This window comes from Theropithecus gelada, chromosome 5, assembly GCF_003255815.1.
Source record: "Theropithecus gelada isolate Dixy chromosome 5, Tgel_1.0, whole genome shotgun sequence".
Classification (NCBI taxonomy): Eukaryota; Metazoa; Chordata; class Mammalia; order Primates; family Cercopithecidae; genus Theropithecus; species Theropithecus gelada.
The window spans coordinates 47955606-47977521 of NC_037672.1; the positions used below are offsets into that span (position 1 = coordinate 47955606).

Sequence of the window (21916 nt, forward strand, 5' to 3'; positions counted from 1 at the left end):
TTATTCTAATTTATGTATTGAGTTTTTGGCTATGTCACTTGGTATAGTTTTTAAAAACAGTTTCTTTGTAGTTTATAATAATACATATTTAACTTGTCACTGTCTACCTAGAATTAATATTTTACCTACTGAAGGAGTGTAGAAAACTCCCACAGGTTTTCTTTTAACCTTCCCTGTTTATGTTGCAGTTGTCAAATGGGTTAGTTCTACTTACTTTGAAAATCTTATTAACACAGCGTTTTTTGAAACTTTTTTTTGCTTTTGAAAATCCTGTCAAGACAATGTTTTCTGAAATTATTTTGCTTTGACGGGTGTACATATTTGGAAGAACTTAGAGGAGAAGAATAATCTAATATGTTTATCCAGCTTTTACAATTTCTGTTACATTTCTCTTATTCCAAATGTTCTAAGTTTTCCTTTAATATCAAGTCCCTTTTGCATGAGAAATTTCCTTTGACATTTTTTTTGGAGCAGATATTTGGTGATAAATTCTTATTTTTCCTCTATCTTAGAATTTCTTTATTTTTCCTTCATTTATGAAGGATATTTTTTACTGGATATAGAGTTCTGGGGTAACAGTTCTTTCCTTTCAGCACTTTGAAAATGTTATTTCACTTTATTTCACTTCTATGGTTTCTGATAACAAATCCAGTCATTCAAATTATTACATCCTGTAAGTAATGTATTATTTTTCTCTGGTTGCCTTCAGAACTTTGTCTTTGTCTTTAGTGTTCAATAGTTTGATTATAATATATTCGGACATTGATTTCTTTACATGTATACTGTTAGGACTTTACTAAGCTTCTAGAATGTATAACTACATGACTGTTGCCAAATTTGGGAAGTTTTCAGCCACTATTTCTTTAAATATTTTTTATGCCTCTTGTTGTTTTTCCTCTCTTTCTGGGACTCTGATGACTTAGACCTTTTGGAATTGTTCCAGAGGCCCCTAAGTCTTTGCTCATTTCTTTATAATCTTTTAAAATTTGTCTTTGTTGTTTATGATTATTTTTATTTACCTATTTTTAAGTTTACCTATTATATTTTGTCATCTCCATTCTGCTGTTGATCTCATCTAGTAAACATTTTTTATGTTATTGATACTTTATACAATTTTTATTGTTTTTCCTTGTGTCTTCTATTTCTTTGATGAGACTCCTCATTCATTTTAAGAGTGTTCCCTCCATGCATGCACAGCTCTTAAGTCAATCCAGGAGTGCCTGTATGTTTTTATGAGTTTGACTTCTGATCTTCCCTTTCACCATGACCTCCCCAATACCTCTGGCTCCTGCAGGCCTTACTTACTGGCCCTCTGTACAGAAAACTAGGGGTTAAATTCCCTTTGTCTGACATGATATTCTTGTGACTGGGTCTGCATATACTGCCAAAATTGTAGAAAGACAGAGAAAGAAAAAAGCAATGGGGATTAACTTCATGCTCTTGGGACTACTTTATTCATAGAGAGGGATTCTTCTTCAGATTTTTAGGTACCTCCCTGGCCACTACCACCACAATAGTATTGCCTGGGGGCTAAGGCAAGAGAGAAGGGAAAAATAATGATTAAAAAGTAAGGATTTTCCCCTCTCTCTGTGATCTGTGGGATTCCTCTCTCCCACAATTTCTTTAGAAAGAAGGGGATCTTCTTTTATTATTATTATTATCCCTTAAGTTCTAGGGTACATGTGCACAACATGCAAGTTTGTTACATATGCATACATGTGCCATGTTGGTGTGCTGCACCCATTAACTCATCATTTACATCAGGCATATCTCCTAATGCTATCCCTCCCCATTCCCCCCTCCCCACATAGGCCCCGGTGTGTGATGTTCCCCTTCCTGTGTCTAAGTGATCTCATTGTTCAATTCCCACCTATGAGTGAAAACATGTGGTGTTTGGTTTTCTGTTCTTGCGAGAGTTTGCTGAGAATGATGGTTTTCCGCCGCATCCATGTCCCTACAAAGGACACGAACTCATCCTTTTTTATGGCTGTGTAGTGTTCCATGTTGTATATGTGCCACATTTTCTTAATCCAGTCTGTCACTGATGGACATTTGAGTTGATTCCAAGTCTTTGCTATCATGAATAGTGCCGCAATAAACATACATGTGCATGTGTCTTTATAGCAGCTTGATTTATAATCCTTTGGGTATATACCCAGTAATGGGATGACTGGGTCAAATGGTATTTCTAGTTCTAGATCCTTAAGGAGTTGCCACACTGTTTTCCACAATGGTTGAACTAGTTTACAGTCCCACCAACAGTGTAAAAGTGTTCCTATTTCTCCACATCCTCTCCAGCAACTGTTGTTTCCTGATACAGTGAACAGACATATGAAAAAATGTTCATCATCACTCGCCATCAGAGAAATGCAAATCAAAACCACAATGAGATAGCATCTCACACCAGTTAGAATGACAATCATTAAGAAAGGGATCTTCTTGAAGCTTTGTGCTCTTTACTCATGTGTACTTCTGGATTTAGAACTTCCCTTGAGCCTATGTCAAGTGATACTGGAAGGGAAAAATGGAAAATTCACCACTGGTTTGGTGCAACTTCAAATTCTGGGCTCTTTCTCCAATCTTCCTGCTAAAATTTACTTTTCGGCATCTTCATATAGTTGCATCAACATTTATACCTGCATTAAGTGGGAGAGACAGAAGTGTGCTTACTCTATCTTCCCTAGCACTGCAACCTTTCTCAAGTACCCTTAACCTACAACTTACCGCACAGATTTTGGGATTTAAGTTGTACTCTAATAGTTGTTTGAACTTTATAAGTAGATTCATACCTTTATTAGTAAATTTCACATGTACAATCTCATTTTATCCTCACACATCTATCAGTTTGTATAAATACAGGAACTAAGTCTCAAAGAGTCTGTGCTCACACTGGTTAACATTTAGCAGAGAAATGCATAGAAATCTATTCTCCCAGTTTCAAAGAGAAGTGGAATCGGAGTAGAGGGAATACAATTCATCTTTCCTTTTCTCCACCTTCCTTTGGCCTCTTTCTTTTACCTAACATAGCCTCCCTCACATCTCTATAGTCAAAGATCTATTCATTCTTCACTACTTGTACAGAACTGTTCTGGCCATTATCACTTGGATTTAGAAATGATGACTAAATTGCCAGTTCTATGGGAAGGTTAATGTACCAAACTTTCTCAGTTATACTTAGCTGTATGCACTAATAAATTTAATAGTTACTATATTTCAAATGCTTTGCTAGGGGCAGTGAATAAAACAAGAGTAAGATTGATCCCCGAATTTAATGAGCTCTCAGTCTAACAAAAAAGACAAATGTATTAGTCTGTTCTCACACTACTATAAATAAATACCTGAGATAGGGTAATTTATAAAGAAAAGGTCATGGTTCCACAGTTTGTATAAGAGGCATGCTGGGGAGGCTTTGGGTAACTTACAATCACGGCAGAAGGTGAATGGAATGCAGGCACCTCTTACATGGATGGAGCAGGAGGAAGAGAAAGAGGAGGGAGGTGTTACACACTTCTAAATGACCAAATCTCATGAGAACTCTGTCACAAGTACAGCATCAGAGGGGGAAATTCGCCCCCATGATCCAATCACGTCCCACCAGGTCCCACCTCCAACACTGGGGATTACAATTCGACATGACATTTGGGCAGGGACACAAATCCAAACCATATCAACAAAGCATGTTGACAACTGTTGGCAAATATTTATTGCCTACTGACTATGTGGAATGCACTGTATTAGTGCACTGTATTCATAGATTAGTAAATCTATAAAGTAGTGAGATTATTATACCCAACTGAAAAATGAAGAAAAAAAAACTCCTAGAATTTAAGTAAGTTACTCAAAGTCACATCATATGGTAAGTGGTGATGCCAGGATTTGAGCCCAGGCAGTCTGACACTAGAGTTCAGATGCCTAAGCATTAAGTGATTAAAACTCAGATTGCCTAATGATACATGGATTTATCGCCACTACTACTTCTTTGAGATTAAGAAAACTTCATTTTTTTCTTCAAGCAGATTCATCTTGATATTTGGCAGAGAAGTCATTAGTAGCCCCTTAAAGAAGACTTAACTTGTTCAAAACTGAGCTTCCCTCCCACCTGTTTCTTCTGTTGTCTTTCTCATCTCATTTACTAGCAACACTATTCTTCCAGTTGCTCAGAACAAAAATTTTAGTGTGATCCTAGTCTTCTCTGTGTCTCTCACATCTCACTTCCAGTTTCAGCCTATCCTATTAGGTTGGTGCAAATGTAATTGTAGTTTTTGCCATTACTTTCTCTCTTTTTTTTTTTTTTTTTGAGACGGAGTCTCACCCTGTCGCCCAGGCTGGAGGGCAGTGGCCGGATCTCAGCTCACTGCAAGCTCCACCTCCCGGGTTTATGCCATTCTCCTGCCTCAGCCTCCCGAGTAGCTGGGACTACAGGCGCCGCCACCACGCCCGGCTAGTTTTTCTGTATTTTTTAGTAGAGACGGGGTTTCACCGTGTTAGCCAGGATGGTCTCGATCTCCTGACCTCGTGATCCACCCGTCTCGGCCTCCCAAAGTGCTGGGATTACAGGCTTGAGCCACCACGCCCGGCCTGCCATTACTTTCAATAGTAAATAATGCAATTACGTTTGCACAAACCTGCTATTACCTATACATTTAAACTATGTCCAGAGTTTTTACTATGTGCATTAAACTCATGACCAGTTATCCACAGGGCTCACTAGCTTCATTACTTTTCTGGTCTTTTGTCCAAAGTCACCTCAGCAAGGTTTGTCTTGGCCACTCAGAATAAAATTTCAACCTCTTCCCCAACCCTGCATGGCTTTAATTTCCTTTTCTCTAACTTTCCCCTTTAGTGATGATCACCACCTAAACCACTACCTATTACGTTTGTTTATCTTGTTACTGTCTCTCTTTCTCCTCAGTGGATCACAGAGTCCATGAAGACAATGATCTGTCTTCTCAGCAGCTAGAAAACAACCAGCCCACATGAATTTTATTTATGCCCTCACCCAAAAATATTTTATAATTTAGGATTTAATGCAATGCTGCTCATAGTAAGTATTCAATAAAAATGGAAAAAATTCTTAGATGAACTGATGACCAAAGATGAACATTGTATAGAACACTTTAAATCGATTTTTCTGTATAGAAAGAGAGTTGCCTTTGCTTTAGAGGTTAAGTAAGTACAGGATTCTGCTCATCACCTTTGTTAGTTTAGCACTATTGGCCAAATGACCACCCTGACTTAGTCTAGGCCAAAACTTAGAAATGGACCAGATATTTTTATCAAAGTGACCCAAAAAATAGGGAAAAAATATAGAACCTAAACTATGGATGCATGAATAAAGGAAATATTCAGATTCTAAATTTGATTGTATTGTTAGGATATAATTTGAGATTTTCATCCTTTTAGCAGCTGACTGAGTCTAACACAGTAGCAAATACAGTAAATTTCTGTATTAATCTGGAAAATTTTAGATTTAATTGGCAGAAACCTAATTTAAATTGATTTAAAGAAAAAACTGAGGAGAGAGGGACTTATTGGCTCAAAAAATTGGGAAGCTAGAGAGTATAACTAATTTTAGGCATGCTGAATTTAAAGACATTAAGTGATTAGATTGACATACACACACCCCCACCCTCTCACCCTTTTCTCTCTTTTCATCTTTGCTCTGCTTTCTGCTGGATTGGTGATCTTCTTAGGCAACTTGTATCTGTGTAATGGTAGAAATAACCACTCACAACTCCAGGGTTACATCTAGTAGTTTCTGAAATCTGATGAAACAGAACTTATTTTCCCTGTAATTGTCCCAAAAGTCTTGCAATGACTTCTGACTGTCTCATCTTGGCAATAATTGATTTATCTGTAAGTGATGAATACAGTATTTTTATTATTGTTATTGCTGCATCAAGATCTATGTGTTATTGTTTTTTGTTTTTAAAATATTGTATCTTAGCAAATGGATAAGGACCTGTATTTTAGGAAAACTATGATCTGGTTGAAGCCAAATAGAATGTCAAGCTTCATTCTAGTAACCTCTGGGTCAATGTTTTCTGTAATTCCATGCCAATATATCCAAACTATTTAATTTAAAGACCTCTAAGTAAGGTCACTTTAGAGAGTTAAATCACAAAAAGTACTATGACTTTTGCGAATTCATGTCTACCTTAATTCCTGGAAATCCCCAGTTTACTTTTGGTAAATAACATTTACCTGTAAAGCAATTTGACATTGAAAATTTCCCGCTACAAATTATGGTGGTCATTAATGCTATTTATAGCCTGGTAGGATTGTACTTAATGACCTCTTTGTGGGAGCACGGGGCCTTCTGAGGAGTTTTAGCCAATAAATTGTGAGCAGAAGTGATATGTGTCATTTCCAAGCAGATATTATAATTGCCTCCAGAGCCTTCTTTCCCTCTGTATTTGGTAACTAGCAATGCTTGAGGTGTTAGCTGTGGCTGCCGTGTCATTCTGGGTGCCTAAGTAATAAGAGACCAGCTGATCTGTGGTCACAGCTAAGTCCCAGCTGACCTCCTCTGATTGTTTTGTATTATGAACAAGAAATATACTTTTGTTGCTTATGTCACTCACATTTTGGTCTTGTTTGTTGCCACAGCATAATTGGCCTAACCTGGTACATATATGTGATCTTATGAGATTCTTTTAGGTTACATGATTTTAAAAACAAGTCTCTGATGTGGGTGGCTCAAGTTTAATTGTTCTTCCCTCTTTCATAGTTAATAAAACTAAATTTCAGAAAAGCTACATATGTTGCCTTAGGTACACAGAATTAATAAGTGAGAAAACTGAGAATAAAACATAGAATTACTGACTTCGAGTCTACTACTCTTTTAAAAAGATAAAACTATAAACACAGAAAGAATCTTCTAATGCTTGACAAAAATGTTTTCAATTTAAAAGTTTTCAAAGTTGAACATTATGTGTCATAATGTATATTTGAAAGTACTGTGATTCATGACAATATTTTGTGTTATCCCACATCTATGATCACTGGCCTTGTTCTTTTATTTTATCAGAGCAGCCATGAGATAGAGAATATAGGAACCTGAATAAAAGTTACTTTTGAAAGTACATGCTTTGAACTAAAGGTTATGTTTTATTTGCATAAACTTTTAAAAAATATTTATTCTTACAAAGTAGAGCCTTGAAACACTAACCGTGTTTTCATAATAAATCCCTATGACAGTCCTATGTTGTGAAGCTTCATTCTCCTAAATGTAGAGATTATACATCAATTCATCTCTTTCAGGAAAATTTCCTTCAGAGATTTCTCAAAGCTAGAAAGTCAAAATGGCTGACATGAAGATAAAATGGTTAAAAATCAACAACAACAACCACACACACACACACACACACACACACACAACCCCATACCTAATGTCTAGGATTTCAAGTCTGAACAGAACTGAAAAAGTTTTCAAACCTGGATCTTTCAGTAATCCTTGTTTTGGAAAGCCTACACCCTGTAAAACTATTCTAGAGAAATGATTAACCACACAATGAACCTGTGAGACAGCAGATGCTTGGCTCCCTTTTCCCTCCCTTCTTACCTCCTCATCAAACATATTTGTTGAGTACATATTTATCTACTTAAAAAAAGAGAGAGAAAACCCTGTTACCTCCCTTCTAACAGGAAGTAGCAGGACTTCTCCTCACAGGCTATAAAAATATTGACAGTAGATAATGGGCCTGTATAAGATACTGGTGGGAAGTGAGTTAATAATCACAGGATCGAACTGCAGGGAGCTTCAGATGCTGCCTAAGACCAGAAAGGCAATGAATACTGTTTTTGTTAATAACTAGCTGGTGACAGAAAGCTCTTTCAATCTTGCCTTCCTGGAACTGGAAAATACAATACCAGAGAGATATATAGTAATAAGATATACCTATCTTATCTACATCCATGAAGTAATTTTCCACCAATATAAGAAAGAATTAAGCATACGGTCTATTAGGGAAAAAAGGCCAACTCATAAATTTTTCTAAATTAAAATGTGGTTAGCAGTAATTAAAAATATTACTTTTAGGTTGAAGGAGGATGAAACTATCTTTTTGACAAATCCTGCAAGAAAATGGAAACTAATATAGACAAACAGTATTACCTAATTTAATAAAATGTCTAAGGAATCTTCTGTTTTTCAAATGTTACTATAGCTCAATATTCTTATAAGCCTTAGGTGTTAGAACATTTCAGAAACCCAAGACATTTTCATATAGCCTAATATATCCAGATGATTAAAGTACCAGAGAGTTCTTTCAGGGAGCACTAGGAATGTTCTACAACATAGACTAGTTATATCTACATTACCTCAGAAAATAAATGTTCAAAGGAGACAACCACACTCTGAAAATAACAGTTTTATCCTCCTGAAGCATAAATCTTTACTGCCCTTCAGTATAAACCAAACTGAAAAGATATGATCCATCATTTTCTGTAATGATTAACCCCCTATTTGCCAGCTGTCCTGGAAGTACTTCTAGATTTCAGGAGACATTAAGTAACCTCAAGTTGTACAGGTGCAAATCCCTCGTGCAAGTTTTGCACTAGCAATCTCTCTCTCTCTTACTCTGTCTCTCTCTTTCATCTTTCTTTCTCTTATTTCTAGAAGTGTTATTATTTTAACCAGATGTCTTATTCATTTAACTTATGGGGTAAATGTTGAAATTATTTAAAGCATCTGCTGTTTGTGAAACATATAATAATGGCAAAATCTACAGTTGAAGATGAATTAGTTTACTGTTGAAAAATTCAGGAGGATCCAGTGGAAGGATCAATTACCTCACTAAACTTCAGGGCACAGTTCTGAATGGTTTATTTCATTTCCCCTATTGTTCTTTGTAAGTATCCTGCAAACCAGTTTAAAGCATGTTAGACAAAAATTATTCCCACTGATAAGAGACAGCCTCTTTGAGAGAATTTTGTTTATCCTGTAGATGAAGATAAACTGAAAAGGGTACATGATGGAAAGAAACAGAAAAAAACTGAATATTGTTTTTAGAGAGGAATGATCTTGAAATGTTTATTGCTTAGTGGTTATTTGTTGCTGAAAGCAGTAGCACTTCCTTCAGATTGCAGTCAAGGTGAACTCCAATAAGGTATTCCTTGAAGACACTGGAGTCCTCTAGGCTGGAGCAGGGATACTCTGTGGAAAGGCGTGTCGATGAGCTCTGATGCTAATGATAACGGGGGTATTAAATGAAGGTTACTATAGCAGGGTGCCTGCCCCAGGGAGGAATTCTGACCGCAAAGAAATAGAGATCTCTGACTCTTGATCAAACAGATGGGCTGATGCTGACCTGCATCAATGATCTCGAGTTGATTAACCGAGATTAGGAGGCGAAAGTCGACAGCACAGCCACCAAAACACTGCTGGGTGTCTCTGTCAGGAGAGAGAGGGGAGGGAAGAAAGAATAAGGGAGAAAAAAACCTTCAGTTCACACTAACAGGAGATCCGGTTTCCCTAGCTCTCTGATGCCCACCTGCACCTCCCTGCCTCTGCTGTGTTCCCTGTCCAAGATGAAGAACTGATGCCTGCACTGCTCCTACAGGAAGCACTGCAGAGTTTTCAAAAGTACAAGGCATTAATTTGTACCAGCGCCTGCCTGGGCTGCTAACAAAAAGTGCTGTTGCCTTGCTCACCATGCAGTGAAGTGGCTGCTCAGGTCTTGTCTTGACTTGCATGCTAGAGGCAAACCAGAAGGACAGACCCAAAGAATGGGGACCAGTGAGGTTAGGGTGTTGGTAAAGGAACAAATATATGAAATAAAACCACTGCCTAAGGAGGGCCAGTCCTGGGAAATAAAGGTCAAGGGAATGGGGGAAGAAAAGGTGGCAATTGGACCAAGAGATGTCAGAAGGACTGGGGGGAAATGATAGGAAAGTGGAAACTTCTAGAAAAGAATGAATGAAAAGCATGTGGGAACTCACGAAAGGGAAGATGGTGCTAGAAGGAATAATGTGTTAGAAAATGCAGCCAGGCGACACAGGTAGTGAGAAAGTGCAAGGGGAAGAGAGGCTAGAATTGTGCTTCTGCCTTCTGGGGATCTTGCAGGGTAACCCCTTGAGTCACATTCAGCCACGGCACTGCAGGCAGTGCACTGTAAGGCAGCACAGGGCCAGAGAAGAAAGTAACTTCCCAAGACTGACCTGAGGGCATCAGCCTGTCCAACTAAATCCTGGAAAGGCATACTGAGGTTTCTGATAACCCTGATGCAACGGTGGATAAGACTTTGCCCTGACTCTGGAAATGTGCTTTTAGAAAAGTGTCAGTTGTTAGAAGGACCCGTGGAGTGCAGTGGACGGAGTATTTCATTCTGTCTAGGGGTTTCAGAGATTAGGCAAAAAGTTAAAGAAGGGAAGGGAAAACCTGTTAGAAAGACTTTATAGTTTTTAGGACAGAAAGAAGTCCCAATGTTGGCTGTAATCAGTTTAAAGCGTCTGATCTAAAGAGAAAGAAAGACAAGGAATTCTGGGGCCAGGCAGAACACACACAGGCCTAAGTGACCTTGAATCTCACCTATCTCTTCCATGGGCATTATCTGCCTGTCACTGGGCTAGTGGCAAACTCAAATTAGACATGGACTCCTGCCTTCAAGGGGCTGGTGCTTAAAAACAAATCTGAAATTCCTGTGGGATGTGAGAGAACTTTGTGTGGGGTTCCAGGAGGAAAAAAAAGCTTCACCAGACCTTGAAGTGTTGGGGAGCAACCGAGAAGGAGGTGATCTCAGAGGTGAAAGAGTTTTGAGGACAACCCTTAGCCCACAAGATGAATTATTTTCTTTATTTCTCAGCCCACAAGATGAATTATTTTCTTTATTTCTCAGCAGTGTGAGGATGAGGAGGCTCCCCCAAGAAGGACCTTCATATAAAATGCCAGGTACCTGGAAAAGTGCTCCGGAGGGTCTCCCAAATGGACCATACCAAATTACTCCTCTCCTTCCACAAGCCCGGAGAAGGCTCAGGCTCCCTCATTAATATAGTCTTTGACTGAATAACCATGCCTGTCCCCATCTCTCTAGTACTTGGGCCAACTGGCTAATGTAGGGTGCAGCACCTATGAGAAAACATTAAACCAAAGCCAATACCCTTGGTCTGGGTAAATCTACACCTCTCTGTAGCAAAATGGAGAAGGTGGAGGAAAAAGAAGAGATGTTGAACAAAATGTTGGGAAAGTAGCCTTCTTGCCTACAATGAACACATTTAAGATCATTTTCAGAGAAAGCAGAAAAGGTCTACATGATAGCTTCACACTCCTTTTCTAGAAATAGGAGCCATGTAGATGCCCGAAAATAGTGAGGAATGTTTGGCCAGGTGAGTCATCTGGTACCACAAGGCAGGACATGTTAAGAAGCAATCTGGGCAGGGCATGGTGGCTCACGCCTGTAATCCTAGCATTTTGGGAGGCCAAGGTGGATCATAAGGTCAGGAGTTTGAGACCAGCATGGCCAACACGGTGAAACCCCATCTACTAAAAATACAAAAATTAGCCAGGCATGGTGACGGGCACCTGTAATCCCAGCTACTTGGGAGGCTGAGGCAGGAGAATCACTTGAACCTAGGCGGCGGAGGTTGCAGTGAGCCGAGATCATGCCACTGCACTCCAGCATGGCTGTCAGAGTGAGACTTCATCTTCCCCATACCCCTTCAAACAAGCAATCTGGGTTTAGGTTGTGGTAAAAAGTGCTCTGACCTAAATCCCTAGGAGCTGTCCTGGTGTGCAGGTGGGGAGAGGGAGCAATAGGAGCTAAGTAACCTGTGGAAAAATATCTAGATAGCACTGCAAGCACAAAGTTTATCCCTTGATCCTAGCATGTGACCTTTGTGGCGGCTTTTGAACTTTCCTTTTTTGATTAGGAATGTATTCTGCTTTTCGAGTCGTCTCAACTCCTCACTTCACTCTTTGAGGGGTTGAATACTTCTAAGTCACAAGTCATACAAAAGAAATTGCCTTAAACCAATGAATCTGGAGGCATTATAAAATGGAGTACTTGACTTGTGACAGGTAAATATCAGAATTTTTCAAAACAGAGAAATATTTTTTAGACATTGCACCACTCAGGACAGTGGTATTTCCTGTCAGGAGGCTTTAGGGGAAAAAGCCAACAGCTCCAATGACCAGGTGAATAAAACATGTATATTATCACTGAATGAATCCACAGCTACAAATGTAACAGGTACATTTACTTCTCCTTTCAGTAAGAATTATAGTCTTGTTTTCCCTGCCATTTTTGCAAGCATAGATGAGGCAACAATTTGGGGAAATACCTGCTTTCAGGCCATTACTCTTCAGGACACATTTTCATATAACACTCTTTAGCCTCATTTCCTGACCTCATACTGTTTTGTGTTTAGCATTCGGATGGATTTTTCTAGATAAAAGTGGAAATGAATGTCAATATGGAATAAATGGCAATCATGTCCAGTATCAGTCACATCAGAGGAGCAAAGCTGGCATTCTAAATGAAAATTACTCTCTCCGGTAAGGCTGTTAAATCTATCATGTGGAAATGGAGCCTGCTCCATAACCATCTCCAAAGAATTATCTTACTCTGGAGCAAATGTAAAACAGAAGAGTTCAGAGATCTCTACCACTTCCACATTTGACAAGAACTGGAGAAACAAGTATAAGCTGGCTGATTCAAAATATGAACCCAAGGCAGGTGAAATGTGGTGAAAAAAAACACTGACCCTAGGCTGAGAAAAGACCTGAGTTTCTGTGACCATGAAGCCACTGAGACTATGTTACCTTCTATAAGATATTCAAATCTCTCTCAGAATCTCATTTTTTTTTTCTGGTATGAAATTATGACTACACCCTAGCAACCTCATAAAAAACAAATAAAGGTATTCTCTGAGGTCAAAAGTGGTTGATTTAAAGATTAGTTGTATGGTTTCAGGTAATTCAAAATCTCTACTATTTTTGAGGGTAACAAAGAAGGTTATGCACAGGATACACCTGGAATAGTGAGTGAAATAATGTGACGGCAAATATAAGGCAACAATGCTGTGGTTCATTTGTAGCGATAATGCTACCCTCATCTAGGAGATGAAGCTTTTTTTTCTACATTTGTTCTGATATTTCAACTGTTCTAAGTCCTTTTTTTCTTTATTTTTCTTTCTTTTTTTTTCTTTTCTTTTCTTTTCTTTTTTTTTTCTGAGACAGAGTTTCACTCTTGTTGCCCAGGCTGGAATGCAATGGCACAATCTCAGCTCACCACAATCTCCACCTCTCAAGTTCAGGTGATTCTCCTTCCTTAGCCTCCCGAGTAGCTGGGATTACAGGCATGTACCACCACCCCTGGCTAATTTTTTTTTTTTGTATTTTTAGTAGAGATGGGGTTTCACCACGTCCAGACTGGTCTTGAACTCCTGATCTCAAGCGATCCGCCTGCCTTGTCCCTGCAAAGTGCTGGGATTATAGGCGTGGGCCACTGTGCTCCACCCATGTTCTGAGTCCTTTAAGGGAAGGAGCTCTATTTTATTCTTTGGCATCTCCTAGGGTGGTTAACTCCTCTGATATAGACTGGTGTTCAGTAAGTGCCCATTCATTGATGAAAAGAAGAGGGATGTAGATTATATGAGACAGTGAGGAAGAGTTTGAAAGAAATAAAAGAATTAGTCACCAAAGAAAGTTACACTGTTTCCTGGGCTCATTGCCTTTCTACATCATGAAAGTGTTTTTCTCTGTATTCTCTGATTACCATTACCAGCACAACAGAACAGCTATTTGTTCAGTCAGTTGATAGGTGGCTAACATTTCCATCAAATTTGATGACCCTTTAAATTCAGGCTAGAGTTAGTACAGAGTGATATGACTTGGTCCACCTACCTTAAATCAAGGGCTTCCTGACAATCTTCCCACATCCTTCTATTTCTTTTAGAGTTTGTTTGGCCTGAGCAAATTCTTACTCCATGCTTTTCATAAACACTCACTGATTATCATTTTGGCTTCTCCCACAGAGTCACTTATGTTGGACAGTCAGAGGGTGAATGTCTTGTACCTCCTGGATTGATGCCCTTATGCCTCCAAAGGCAGCTTAGGCCTGGATCACATTGTCCCAGGCCAAACAGCCTGAAAGCCACAAAGTCAAGTCATGGTATCCAAGAAGCTATCTTGCCTGCTTCTCTTTTTCTGGAAGCAAAACATAACAAAAAAATACCAAATACTGTAAAAGGAGGTAAGGGGGAATTATTAGCTAGTTTCCATTTTCATAGACAAGCTCAAGAAGGTATCTGATAGAAACTCCCTTACATTAGTGTCTCAGGGATCCTCTGCTCTACTAGTATCTGAATCACCTGGAGAACCCTGTATGCAGATTCCCGGGATTTTTCCTTGACTGACTGAATCAACATCTCTTGGGTTGGAAGAAAACTTAAAGAAAATAAATAATCCTGTACATTTCTGCTAGCTTGTTTCCAGAGGCAGATGCGTTATTGAAAATAAGAAGAACTGGCCTCCCATCTTCCTGGTCAACTGGTGGCCCAGTGATTTCAGATCTCTCCTAGTTTTGTGGCCCCTAAGGTACAAAGAATGATGCCTACTCCTCCCTCCAATGCTACTTCCCCCCTGCCCCAGATCATTAATGATCCTTTCCAATCCTAGCCCCTCCCTTACCAGCACCCCATCTTTAAGAGTTTGTAGCGACAGGAAGGTGGGAGGGATTATGGGGAACTGTATCTAGAAATGACAAACAAGTGGCCAGTGGTCCAAAAGAGTAATGACATCTCTTGGCTTGAGAAATCCCAAAACCTCGAATCCTAGCTCACACCTTCTTCATCAACCTAACAGTAGCTAGGCCCTGCAGCTGTGGTGAACCTGCCCGACATCCAAACAGCGTTTGCCTGATCATGTCTCTTAACTCACTAATCAGAATTGTTGAAAACAATAGTGAAAAATACTTATATTGAAGAGCACCTTGTTTTTCAGCTCAAAGGAGGAGCCTTCTGGTTTGGCTGGGGAAACTTATGAACTTGCAGAATGGGCCTGGCCTACGTATAGATTAGGCAGCGAATGCCTAATTTGTTTGTCTGGGACCAGAGAAAGCAGAGCTGAAAAGGCAGAGGCACCCTGAGAAGAGAAAGGCCTACAGTCTTTGTATTGAATGCTTAACTTTTCTTGAGGAGCCAAGGAAAGAAGAGTCAGGCACCCGCCCGTGAATTGACACGTGGAAGACAATGCCTATACGTCGGCTTCTCGTTTAAACTGAGAATTTTACCAGTATTAAAAAAAAAAAAAAAAAAAGTCTTTAGAATAACAGAGTGAGTGAAGAAATGCACCTCTGGGTAGAAAAGAGAAGCAGATCTTCAAATACCGGCGCTGGGCCGGGCGGTTGCATGGGTTCAGGGAGCGCGTTTGAATCTCCGCTTGCGCAGGAGAATGCGCTTCCTTTCTAGTCCTGGTTCACTGCTTCAGGTGCCTCAGCCCCCAGCCCAACTTTTCCTGAACAACCCCACAGCTCTCCCGCCGCCTCCTCTGCCGCCTCCAGCTTCCCCTCCCCTTGGCATTGCTTGGCTTTAACTTTGCGCAGCTTCTTTGCGTGCTGGGCTGGTTGCTGGGAGGTGCAGTGGGCAGTGGCGGCTCCCGCTGCGCAGCTGGGGGAGGAGAGGGGCCCCGGCCGAGTGCGGGAGGCGGCGAGAGAAGCTCGCTACTGTGAGCTCTGCCAGTGGGGGGCCGAGGAAGGCTGTCGACGAGGAGGAGGCCGAGGTTGAGGAGGCCAGGGAGGGGTGATGATGGTGTTAAATGTGGCCGCGCAGCTCCCCGGGGAGCTGCCTGAAAGGAGAGTGCGCTCACCAGCTGACAGCGCGTGCTCCGCTCCAGACGCTCCGCACCGCGGCCAGGAGCCTCTGCCAGCCCCTCTATTGTCAACCGTTCTCTAATTAAGAAACACTCACATTACGGCAAACCACCCCCACGCTTCTTGGTTCCTGTCCTTTTCTTTATATTCCTCCGACTTCTCTCCTCCCCTGCCTCTCCCCTGCTTCCAAGGATTTAACCCATTCTCCTCTCAGTTTCCCCTTTCTCCTTAGCGGCCTAGTAGGAGAAGGGGAGGAACCTTAGTTGTCGGCGTCTGGGACTCTGCCTGGCGTAGAGGAGAGGGCGGTTAGTGAATGTAGAGTCAACAACATCGAGAAAAACTTGTGCCTTTATTGTATCCTTCTCCCTCCATCTCCTAACCCTTCTCACAAAAATAACTGCAAGCAATTCAACTACGATTGGTTATCTGTAAGGCTCACCAGCGCTTGCTGGTTATTCTAGATTGCAACTGACAAGTCTAGATTATAACTGATAAGCGCATCTACTACTTTTACTTTCTGATTCTAATTCGGGTTTGAAACTGGCAAGACGAATTTGATATTATTTTTTCTTGAATTTTCAAATGAGCAAAGGAGAGAAATATTACAAGCTATCTTTTGATAAAAGACCTCTTACTTGGTTCAAGCACTCTACTTAGTCTGTTCAAATACTCTAAAATCAATAGAAAGGCCTTATGAAAATATTAGTCATTCATTGGTTAAGATTAAGGAAATTAACCTCCCCCTTTTTTTTCTGGTCAAGTTGGACCCCCAGTTAGCAATGTCCCATAGAAATCGTGTTTAAACTTGTCTGTTGCCAAAAATGATCTTCCTTCAGCTCTCCGTGAAATCAAATAAGTTTCCCAAAGTGTGGCGAGCCAAAACCCTGAACAAATAAAAGTGCTGGTGGAGTGGGAGGCAAAGACAGAATATAACGCAAGCTGCTTAAAATATATAAAACTCTAGAAAGCACCAGCGGTGTCGCAAAGGACTAACCCGATTTATCTATCTTCATTACTTTAAGAAATGCTGCCTCTTTGTTTGTTTGGGTGATATTAAGCATGCTTAACTTGCACACATAGTTGATTCCTTTGCTAGTATCTTGGATACTTGGATCTGACTTTGGAAGGTAGAAGCTAATTGCTAATAATGGAGAGAAAGGAACCAGTCAGCATGGCAGAAGTGGTCTGGCATATGGGGAATGAGCACTCAGAAATACTCAATATTCAAGTTTCCAAAATATTAATGAGATTATAGCAACCTGCAGCTATATGTTACAGCTTGTTAATGGAGTGTAAGAGAGCGAGCTGCCAAACGTTTGTTATGCAAACTCCATAGCAGAACCTTAAAATGGAAATGTGATTGTACATCTCTTTCAAAGAAATGCCAGCATTAAAAAAAGGAAGAAATAGAATGGAGAGAAAAGGGGTTAAAGCTCTCATTTGAACTTTGAGTACTCAATTTACCACAGTGATTTGACTTTCTGTGCATGTCTTAATGGGTTAGTAAAATTTATCCTCCCTTTTCAACCAGTCTGTTATAATATTTCCAATTCTATATTGTTATAAAGACTATCAGTGTAATATTTCTGATATTCCATTATGGTTGTTTTTCTCTTGAGAAGAAATGTAAAGAATGTCCTTAAATGAAGCTGGGGTTATCTCCAATTCCTGTATAATGCCACTAATATTTAAAAGTGAACATCCACTTATTGTGGCGGTATAACCCGTCCCTGCCAACATTTAGATAGCTGTAGTTCTTATCTATTGATTTCCTCAGAGAAAAAATTATGATAACATTGACCTAGTGGCCAGGAGTACTAAGTTCAGTTCTGGATATTGACACTTTCTAGCTGTGTGATTTTGGGGGCAAATTAGGGACAGCAGTTTCCTCATTTATAAAAGATGTGAAGGAAGATGTTTCTGATGTCCTTTCTGTTTTGCAATTTCTATGAGCTCATGACAAATATTAACATTGGACAAGGTCTTTCTCCTCTTTCATTGACACAAAAGGAATATAAATCGTTTTGAAAAATGAAACACAGATTTTCTTTGAGGAAAAAAGAAATCACGTTTTCCTTCATCCTGTCCTTTTTCTGAGTCAGATTCACAACAGGTAAAATGAGTCTAGGTCCTCGTCACATGCATGCGAACACACTAAGCACATAACTATAAAAATATGCGTGCTCTCATCCCGCAAGTGTGCTGTATGTCCATACCTGTTGGGTCTGCTTATTGAGAGCGAAATGGAAATGTGTTAGAAGCAATCGCTTGATTTATTCAGCAGCCCGAAGATTCCTGATGTTTATCGTGAGCACGGCAAACTTGGTGGGTGCAAAAGGTTATCTAAGGGACAGGTACATTATTTCTGCCCTGGAAAGTGTCACGAGCCGCCTGCTCGCTTCTTTCAGAGAGCTGGCGGAGGTTCTCTGCATCTCTTGGTCGGCTTCCGCTGAAAGTCACGCATACCCAGGTGGTCAGTAAAAAGCTAGTTCCGCAGTTTCTTACTGGAGACCAGAACCTACGCTCCCTCGCGCATTACTCTTTCTGCAAACCCAGTTTGTGGCGCTTTCCTTTTTCTTTTTGGCGTTCTCCTCTTTTCAAGGTGCTAGGAGGAGAAGAGGATGCAGGAGTGATTATAGTAACCTTCCCTTGCTCTTTTTGGTGCTTCATTTCCCCGCAATTTGTTATCCCAGTGAGGCCACAAAAGATAAAAGACTTGGCTTAAAATCAACGTCTCAAATTCAACGATGTTTATCCAGTGGAATGTTCCCGAATATTTAGTTTAGTAAATAGTCCTACTCTCATGTTTGCCAAATTTATTTTTTTAATTCCACTTTCTTCTCTCTCCGTCTCTCTCTCTCTCCACCCACACGCGCACACACACACACACACACACACACACACACACACACACACGACTATTAGCTTTTCCAAAACCTATGATCCTGAGACCCAGAATAGGTGTTTCCGTAGTGAGGACACCTGAGGTGAGAGTGACAGAACCGTTTAGTTTCTACAATTGACTCAAAAATGTAGTTGAATATTTTCTACATAGAAGCTAATTCAGAAAGACAAAATAAAGGCAGACATTAGCTTCTACATTGGAAGAAGCAGAATTGTGTGAAAAGAAAAAAGTGAGTGGAGGTCAACAAATTCCCGGGGCAACTACACACTTCTAATTTTTGAATCAATGAATCCAGTTCCTTTTTTCCCCTCAAGTTTTTTTCTGTTATCATCTTTCTCTCTTCAGGTCTTCCTCTCCCAGAAGAAAGAGAGAGACAGAGGCAGAGAGGCAGCGCGCTGCGCTTGACCTACATGAAAAATTTTCAGCTTGAGTAGGTTTTATGAGTGGACATAGCTAACCCTGGTAGAGTTAACTACTCCAGGCTGGGTTCTAGCAAACCTAAAACTCATGGCCTCCCGACCCCTTGCAGGAGTTGAGGCTCCTTGCAGTTGTTGGGGCAAGGAGTGAAGAAGACTGGGAAGATCCTGGCCATGAAAGAGGCAAAACTGTGCTGCTAATTTGGAAAAAGTTTTATCTCACAATTTAATTATTGATCTGAGTTCTTTTCTTTGAAGGGGTTTTAATACTACCTGAAGGCACCAAGTTTACAACATTTTTCTTCAAAACTGTAAGATCGCATAAATGGCATTTAATAGAAGACTTAGCTCAATTCTTCAAAGTCATTCATTTAAAAATTGTTTTCAGTAGTTATACTCATGGAATAAGTGACAAAAAAGTTTCTTTTCACGTTTATTTTAATCATTTGCAAAAGAAAATACATTAAACAATGGCAGTTGGCTTTGCTAAATTAAAATAAAATGATCTCGAATAGCAAACGTAAAAAACGAATCAAGATAAGTAGAAATGTTTAGCAAACAATAATAAATAAGTCTTCTAATATTAACAAGGCAAAATAAAATTGACCAAATGCTTTTGACACTACTAGATTTTTAAAAATTTTTTCATTTTTTAAACAAACATTTGCAAAGAGCTTAAGAGTTATAAGTGGCTGTGTTAAAAACAAAAAAAAACAACAAAAAAAAACTGGTCTGCAATTGGCAGTTGAGTTTCTCCTGGAGCCACCACCGCAGCAGCGGCTGATAAAGTGCGTGCGCCAAGTTTCCTAAAAGACGCCACTCGCGATCGGATGCACATACTGGGTATGTTTATACAATATATAAACCTTAAAGTTCCCTGTTTTCTAAGAATTCCATAGTCAAAAGTTATCCACTTTGGAAGCACTAATTTTGCGTTTCATTGTGCATTTTGGAAAACAACTTCGGAAGACTAAATCTCCCACACTTGAGTGCGCAACACACAAGGATGGATGCCCAGGGCACAAAATAAATTAAACCCCAACCAGTGACAGAGAAGATGCGATGTTTCAGCAGCGTATTGGCAGCAGGGAACTAGAATAATGATGCCATATATGGGTACATACAATTATACTGTATCTATCTACAGGGGGAGCAGAAGGTGGGCGGAAAGGACACGACTTTAACAAAGTTTTCCTCAAACAGTATGGACCCTAGGAAGTTTGGAACAGCCGCGGCATTTGCAAACCATCAAATGTAGCTGCCATCTGAAGCCAAGTCGTTGCTAAACAACGACCGTCGCAGAGCAAAAATTAAAGGGTGCGGGAATCTTTAACCGCGGGGCTTCCCGCGCACTGGGAAAGGGCAGTTTTGTTTCTGTCTCAGTTTTCAGGCTTCTGTCACCTTCCTAACTTGCCTCATCCGAGTCACTGTAATGGGAATGGGGGGAAAATTCCCCGTCGCTTCTGTGGGACCTAGGGGAAGTTTTGCTGTTTTCTTCCTGCACTGGCTGCAAGATGCTCCCGGGGAGCGAAGGAGACAAATTCTTTTGCGCCATCATCGCTGTCAGGGCGCTGTCCTCGAAAGTCGAGAAGTGCAGAGCGTCCAGCTGCACCGAGTACCCTCCCGCAGAGGCCGGGGCTGAGAAGCGAGTTCGACAATTCCCGGGCGGGGTCGGCCGCTGACTCCCTCCGGAAGCCTGCTGAGCCCCAGCTGCGGTCGCGTTGCCCGCGCCCCCTTCATAGGAGGCGGCGGTGCGAAGGTGGTGGTGGTCGCTTTTGCAGGAGACTGGAGGCGGCGGTGGCTGTTCCCCTCCGCTGGGCGTTTGTAGCAGCTCGGACAAGGCATTGATGTAGATTTGGGCCATCTGCAGGGTCTCATATTTGGACAGCTTCTTGTCGTTGTTGAACGACGGGATAACATTGCGCAGCTGGTCGAAGGCGTGGTTCAGCCCATGCATCCTGCGCCGCTCCCTGGCGTTGGCTGCTAGCCGTCTCTGCTTCTGCACCCCATTCACCTGTTTGCTGGAAGGGGCCCGTTGGCGGCTGCAGCCCAGGTCGTCTACCACCACCCCGCCTTTCAGCTTGCACAGCTGTTCCCTCACTTTCACCGGCCCGGGGCTCTTGCTGCTGCTGGCACCGCCGCTGCTCCTCCTTACCAGCTCCCCCCGGCCGTCCGCCTCGTCCCGGGGCGCCGCGGCCTCCGAGGCACCCAGCTCCGGGGAATGTAGCAAATACTGGGCGGCGCGTGCCGTGCAGATGCCCTGCAAAGTGGGAGCCAGCCAGGCGCGTGGGTCGGTGCTGTCCAGGAGGGACAGCTCAGGCGGGTAGACGGGATGCTCTCTCGCCTGCAAAGTTGCAGGTGGCTGTGGCGGCGGCGGCGGTTGCGGGAGATGATGCGGCTGGGGCTGGCGATGGTGGTCTCCCAACTCCTTCACTTGAGCCCACTCTTCTGCATGCAGCAGGCGGGACATTGCACTGCAAAGGCTCGGAGGCTCAGGATCGGAGGCAGCACTGGCACACCAGCTCAACCAAAAAAAGGTCCTTTCCGGGTCTCTTCTGCAACGTCTTATTTTTTTCCCTCCTCGACCCTCCCCCACCCACTCGGAGATCACACACCAGGTCGCGTGCAACGAAGCTTCTCCGGTTGCTGAAGGCGCTGCGCCCCTTTAAAAAGCGGCACGCGCCACTCAGTCTCCCCCCGCTCCTCTCCCAACCCCCTCCTCGCGCCGGTCGCGTGTCTTCTCAGCCAATGGAGGGCGCGGGCAGTCGCGTGCGAGCAGCCAATCA

At 41.5% G+C, this 21916-nt stretch overlaps 1 protein-coding gene across 1 annotated transcript; it reads right to left on the reverse strand.

The window, feature by feature from the left end:
• Window positions 1–20462: 20462 nt before the first annotated feature.
• ATOH1 (atonal bHLH transcription factor 1) lies at window positions 20463–21630 on the reverse strand. Its single transcript, XM_025386601.1, has one exon. It carries the CDS (start codon window positions 21598–21600, stop codon window positions 20536–20538), a length of 1065 nt encoding a protein of 354 aa, XP_025242386.1. The 5' UTR covers window positions 21601–21630; the 3' UTR covers window positions 20463–20535.
• Between the last annotated feature and the right edge of the window lie 286 nt (window positions 21631–21916).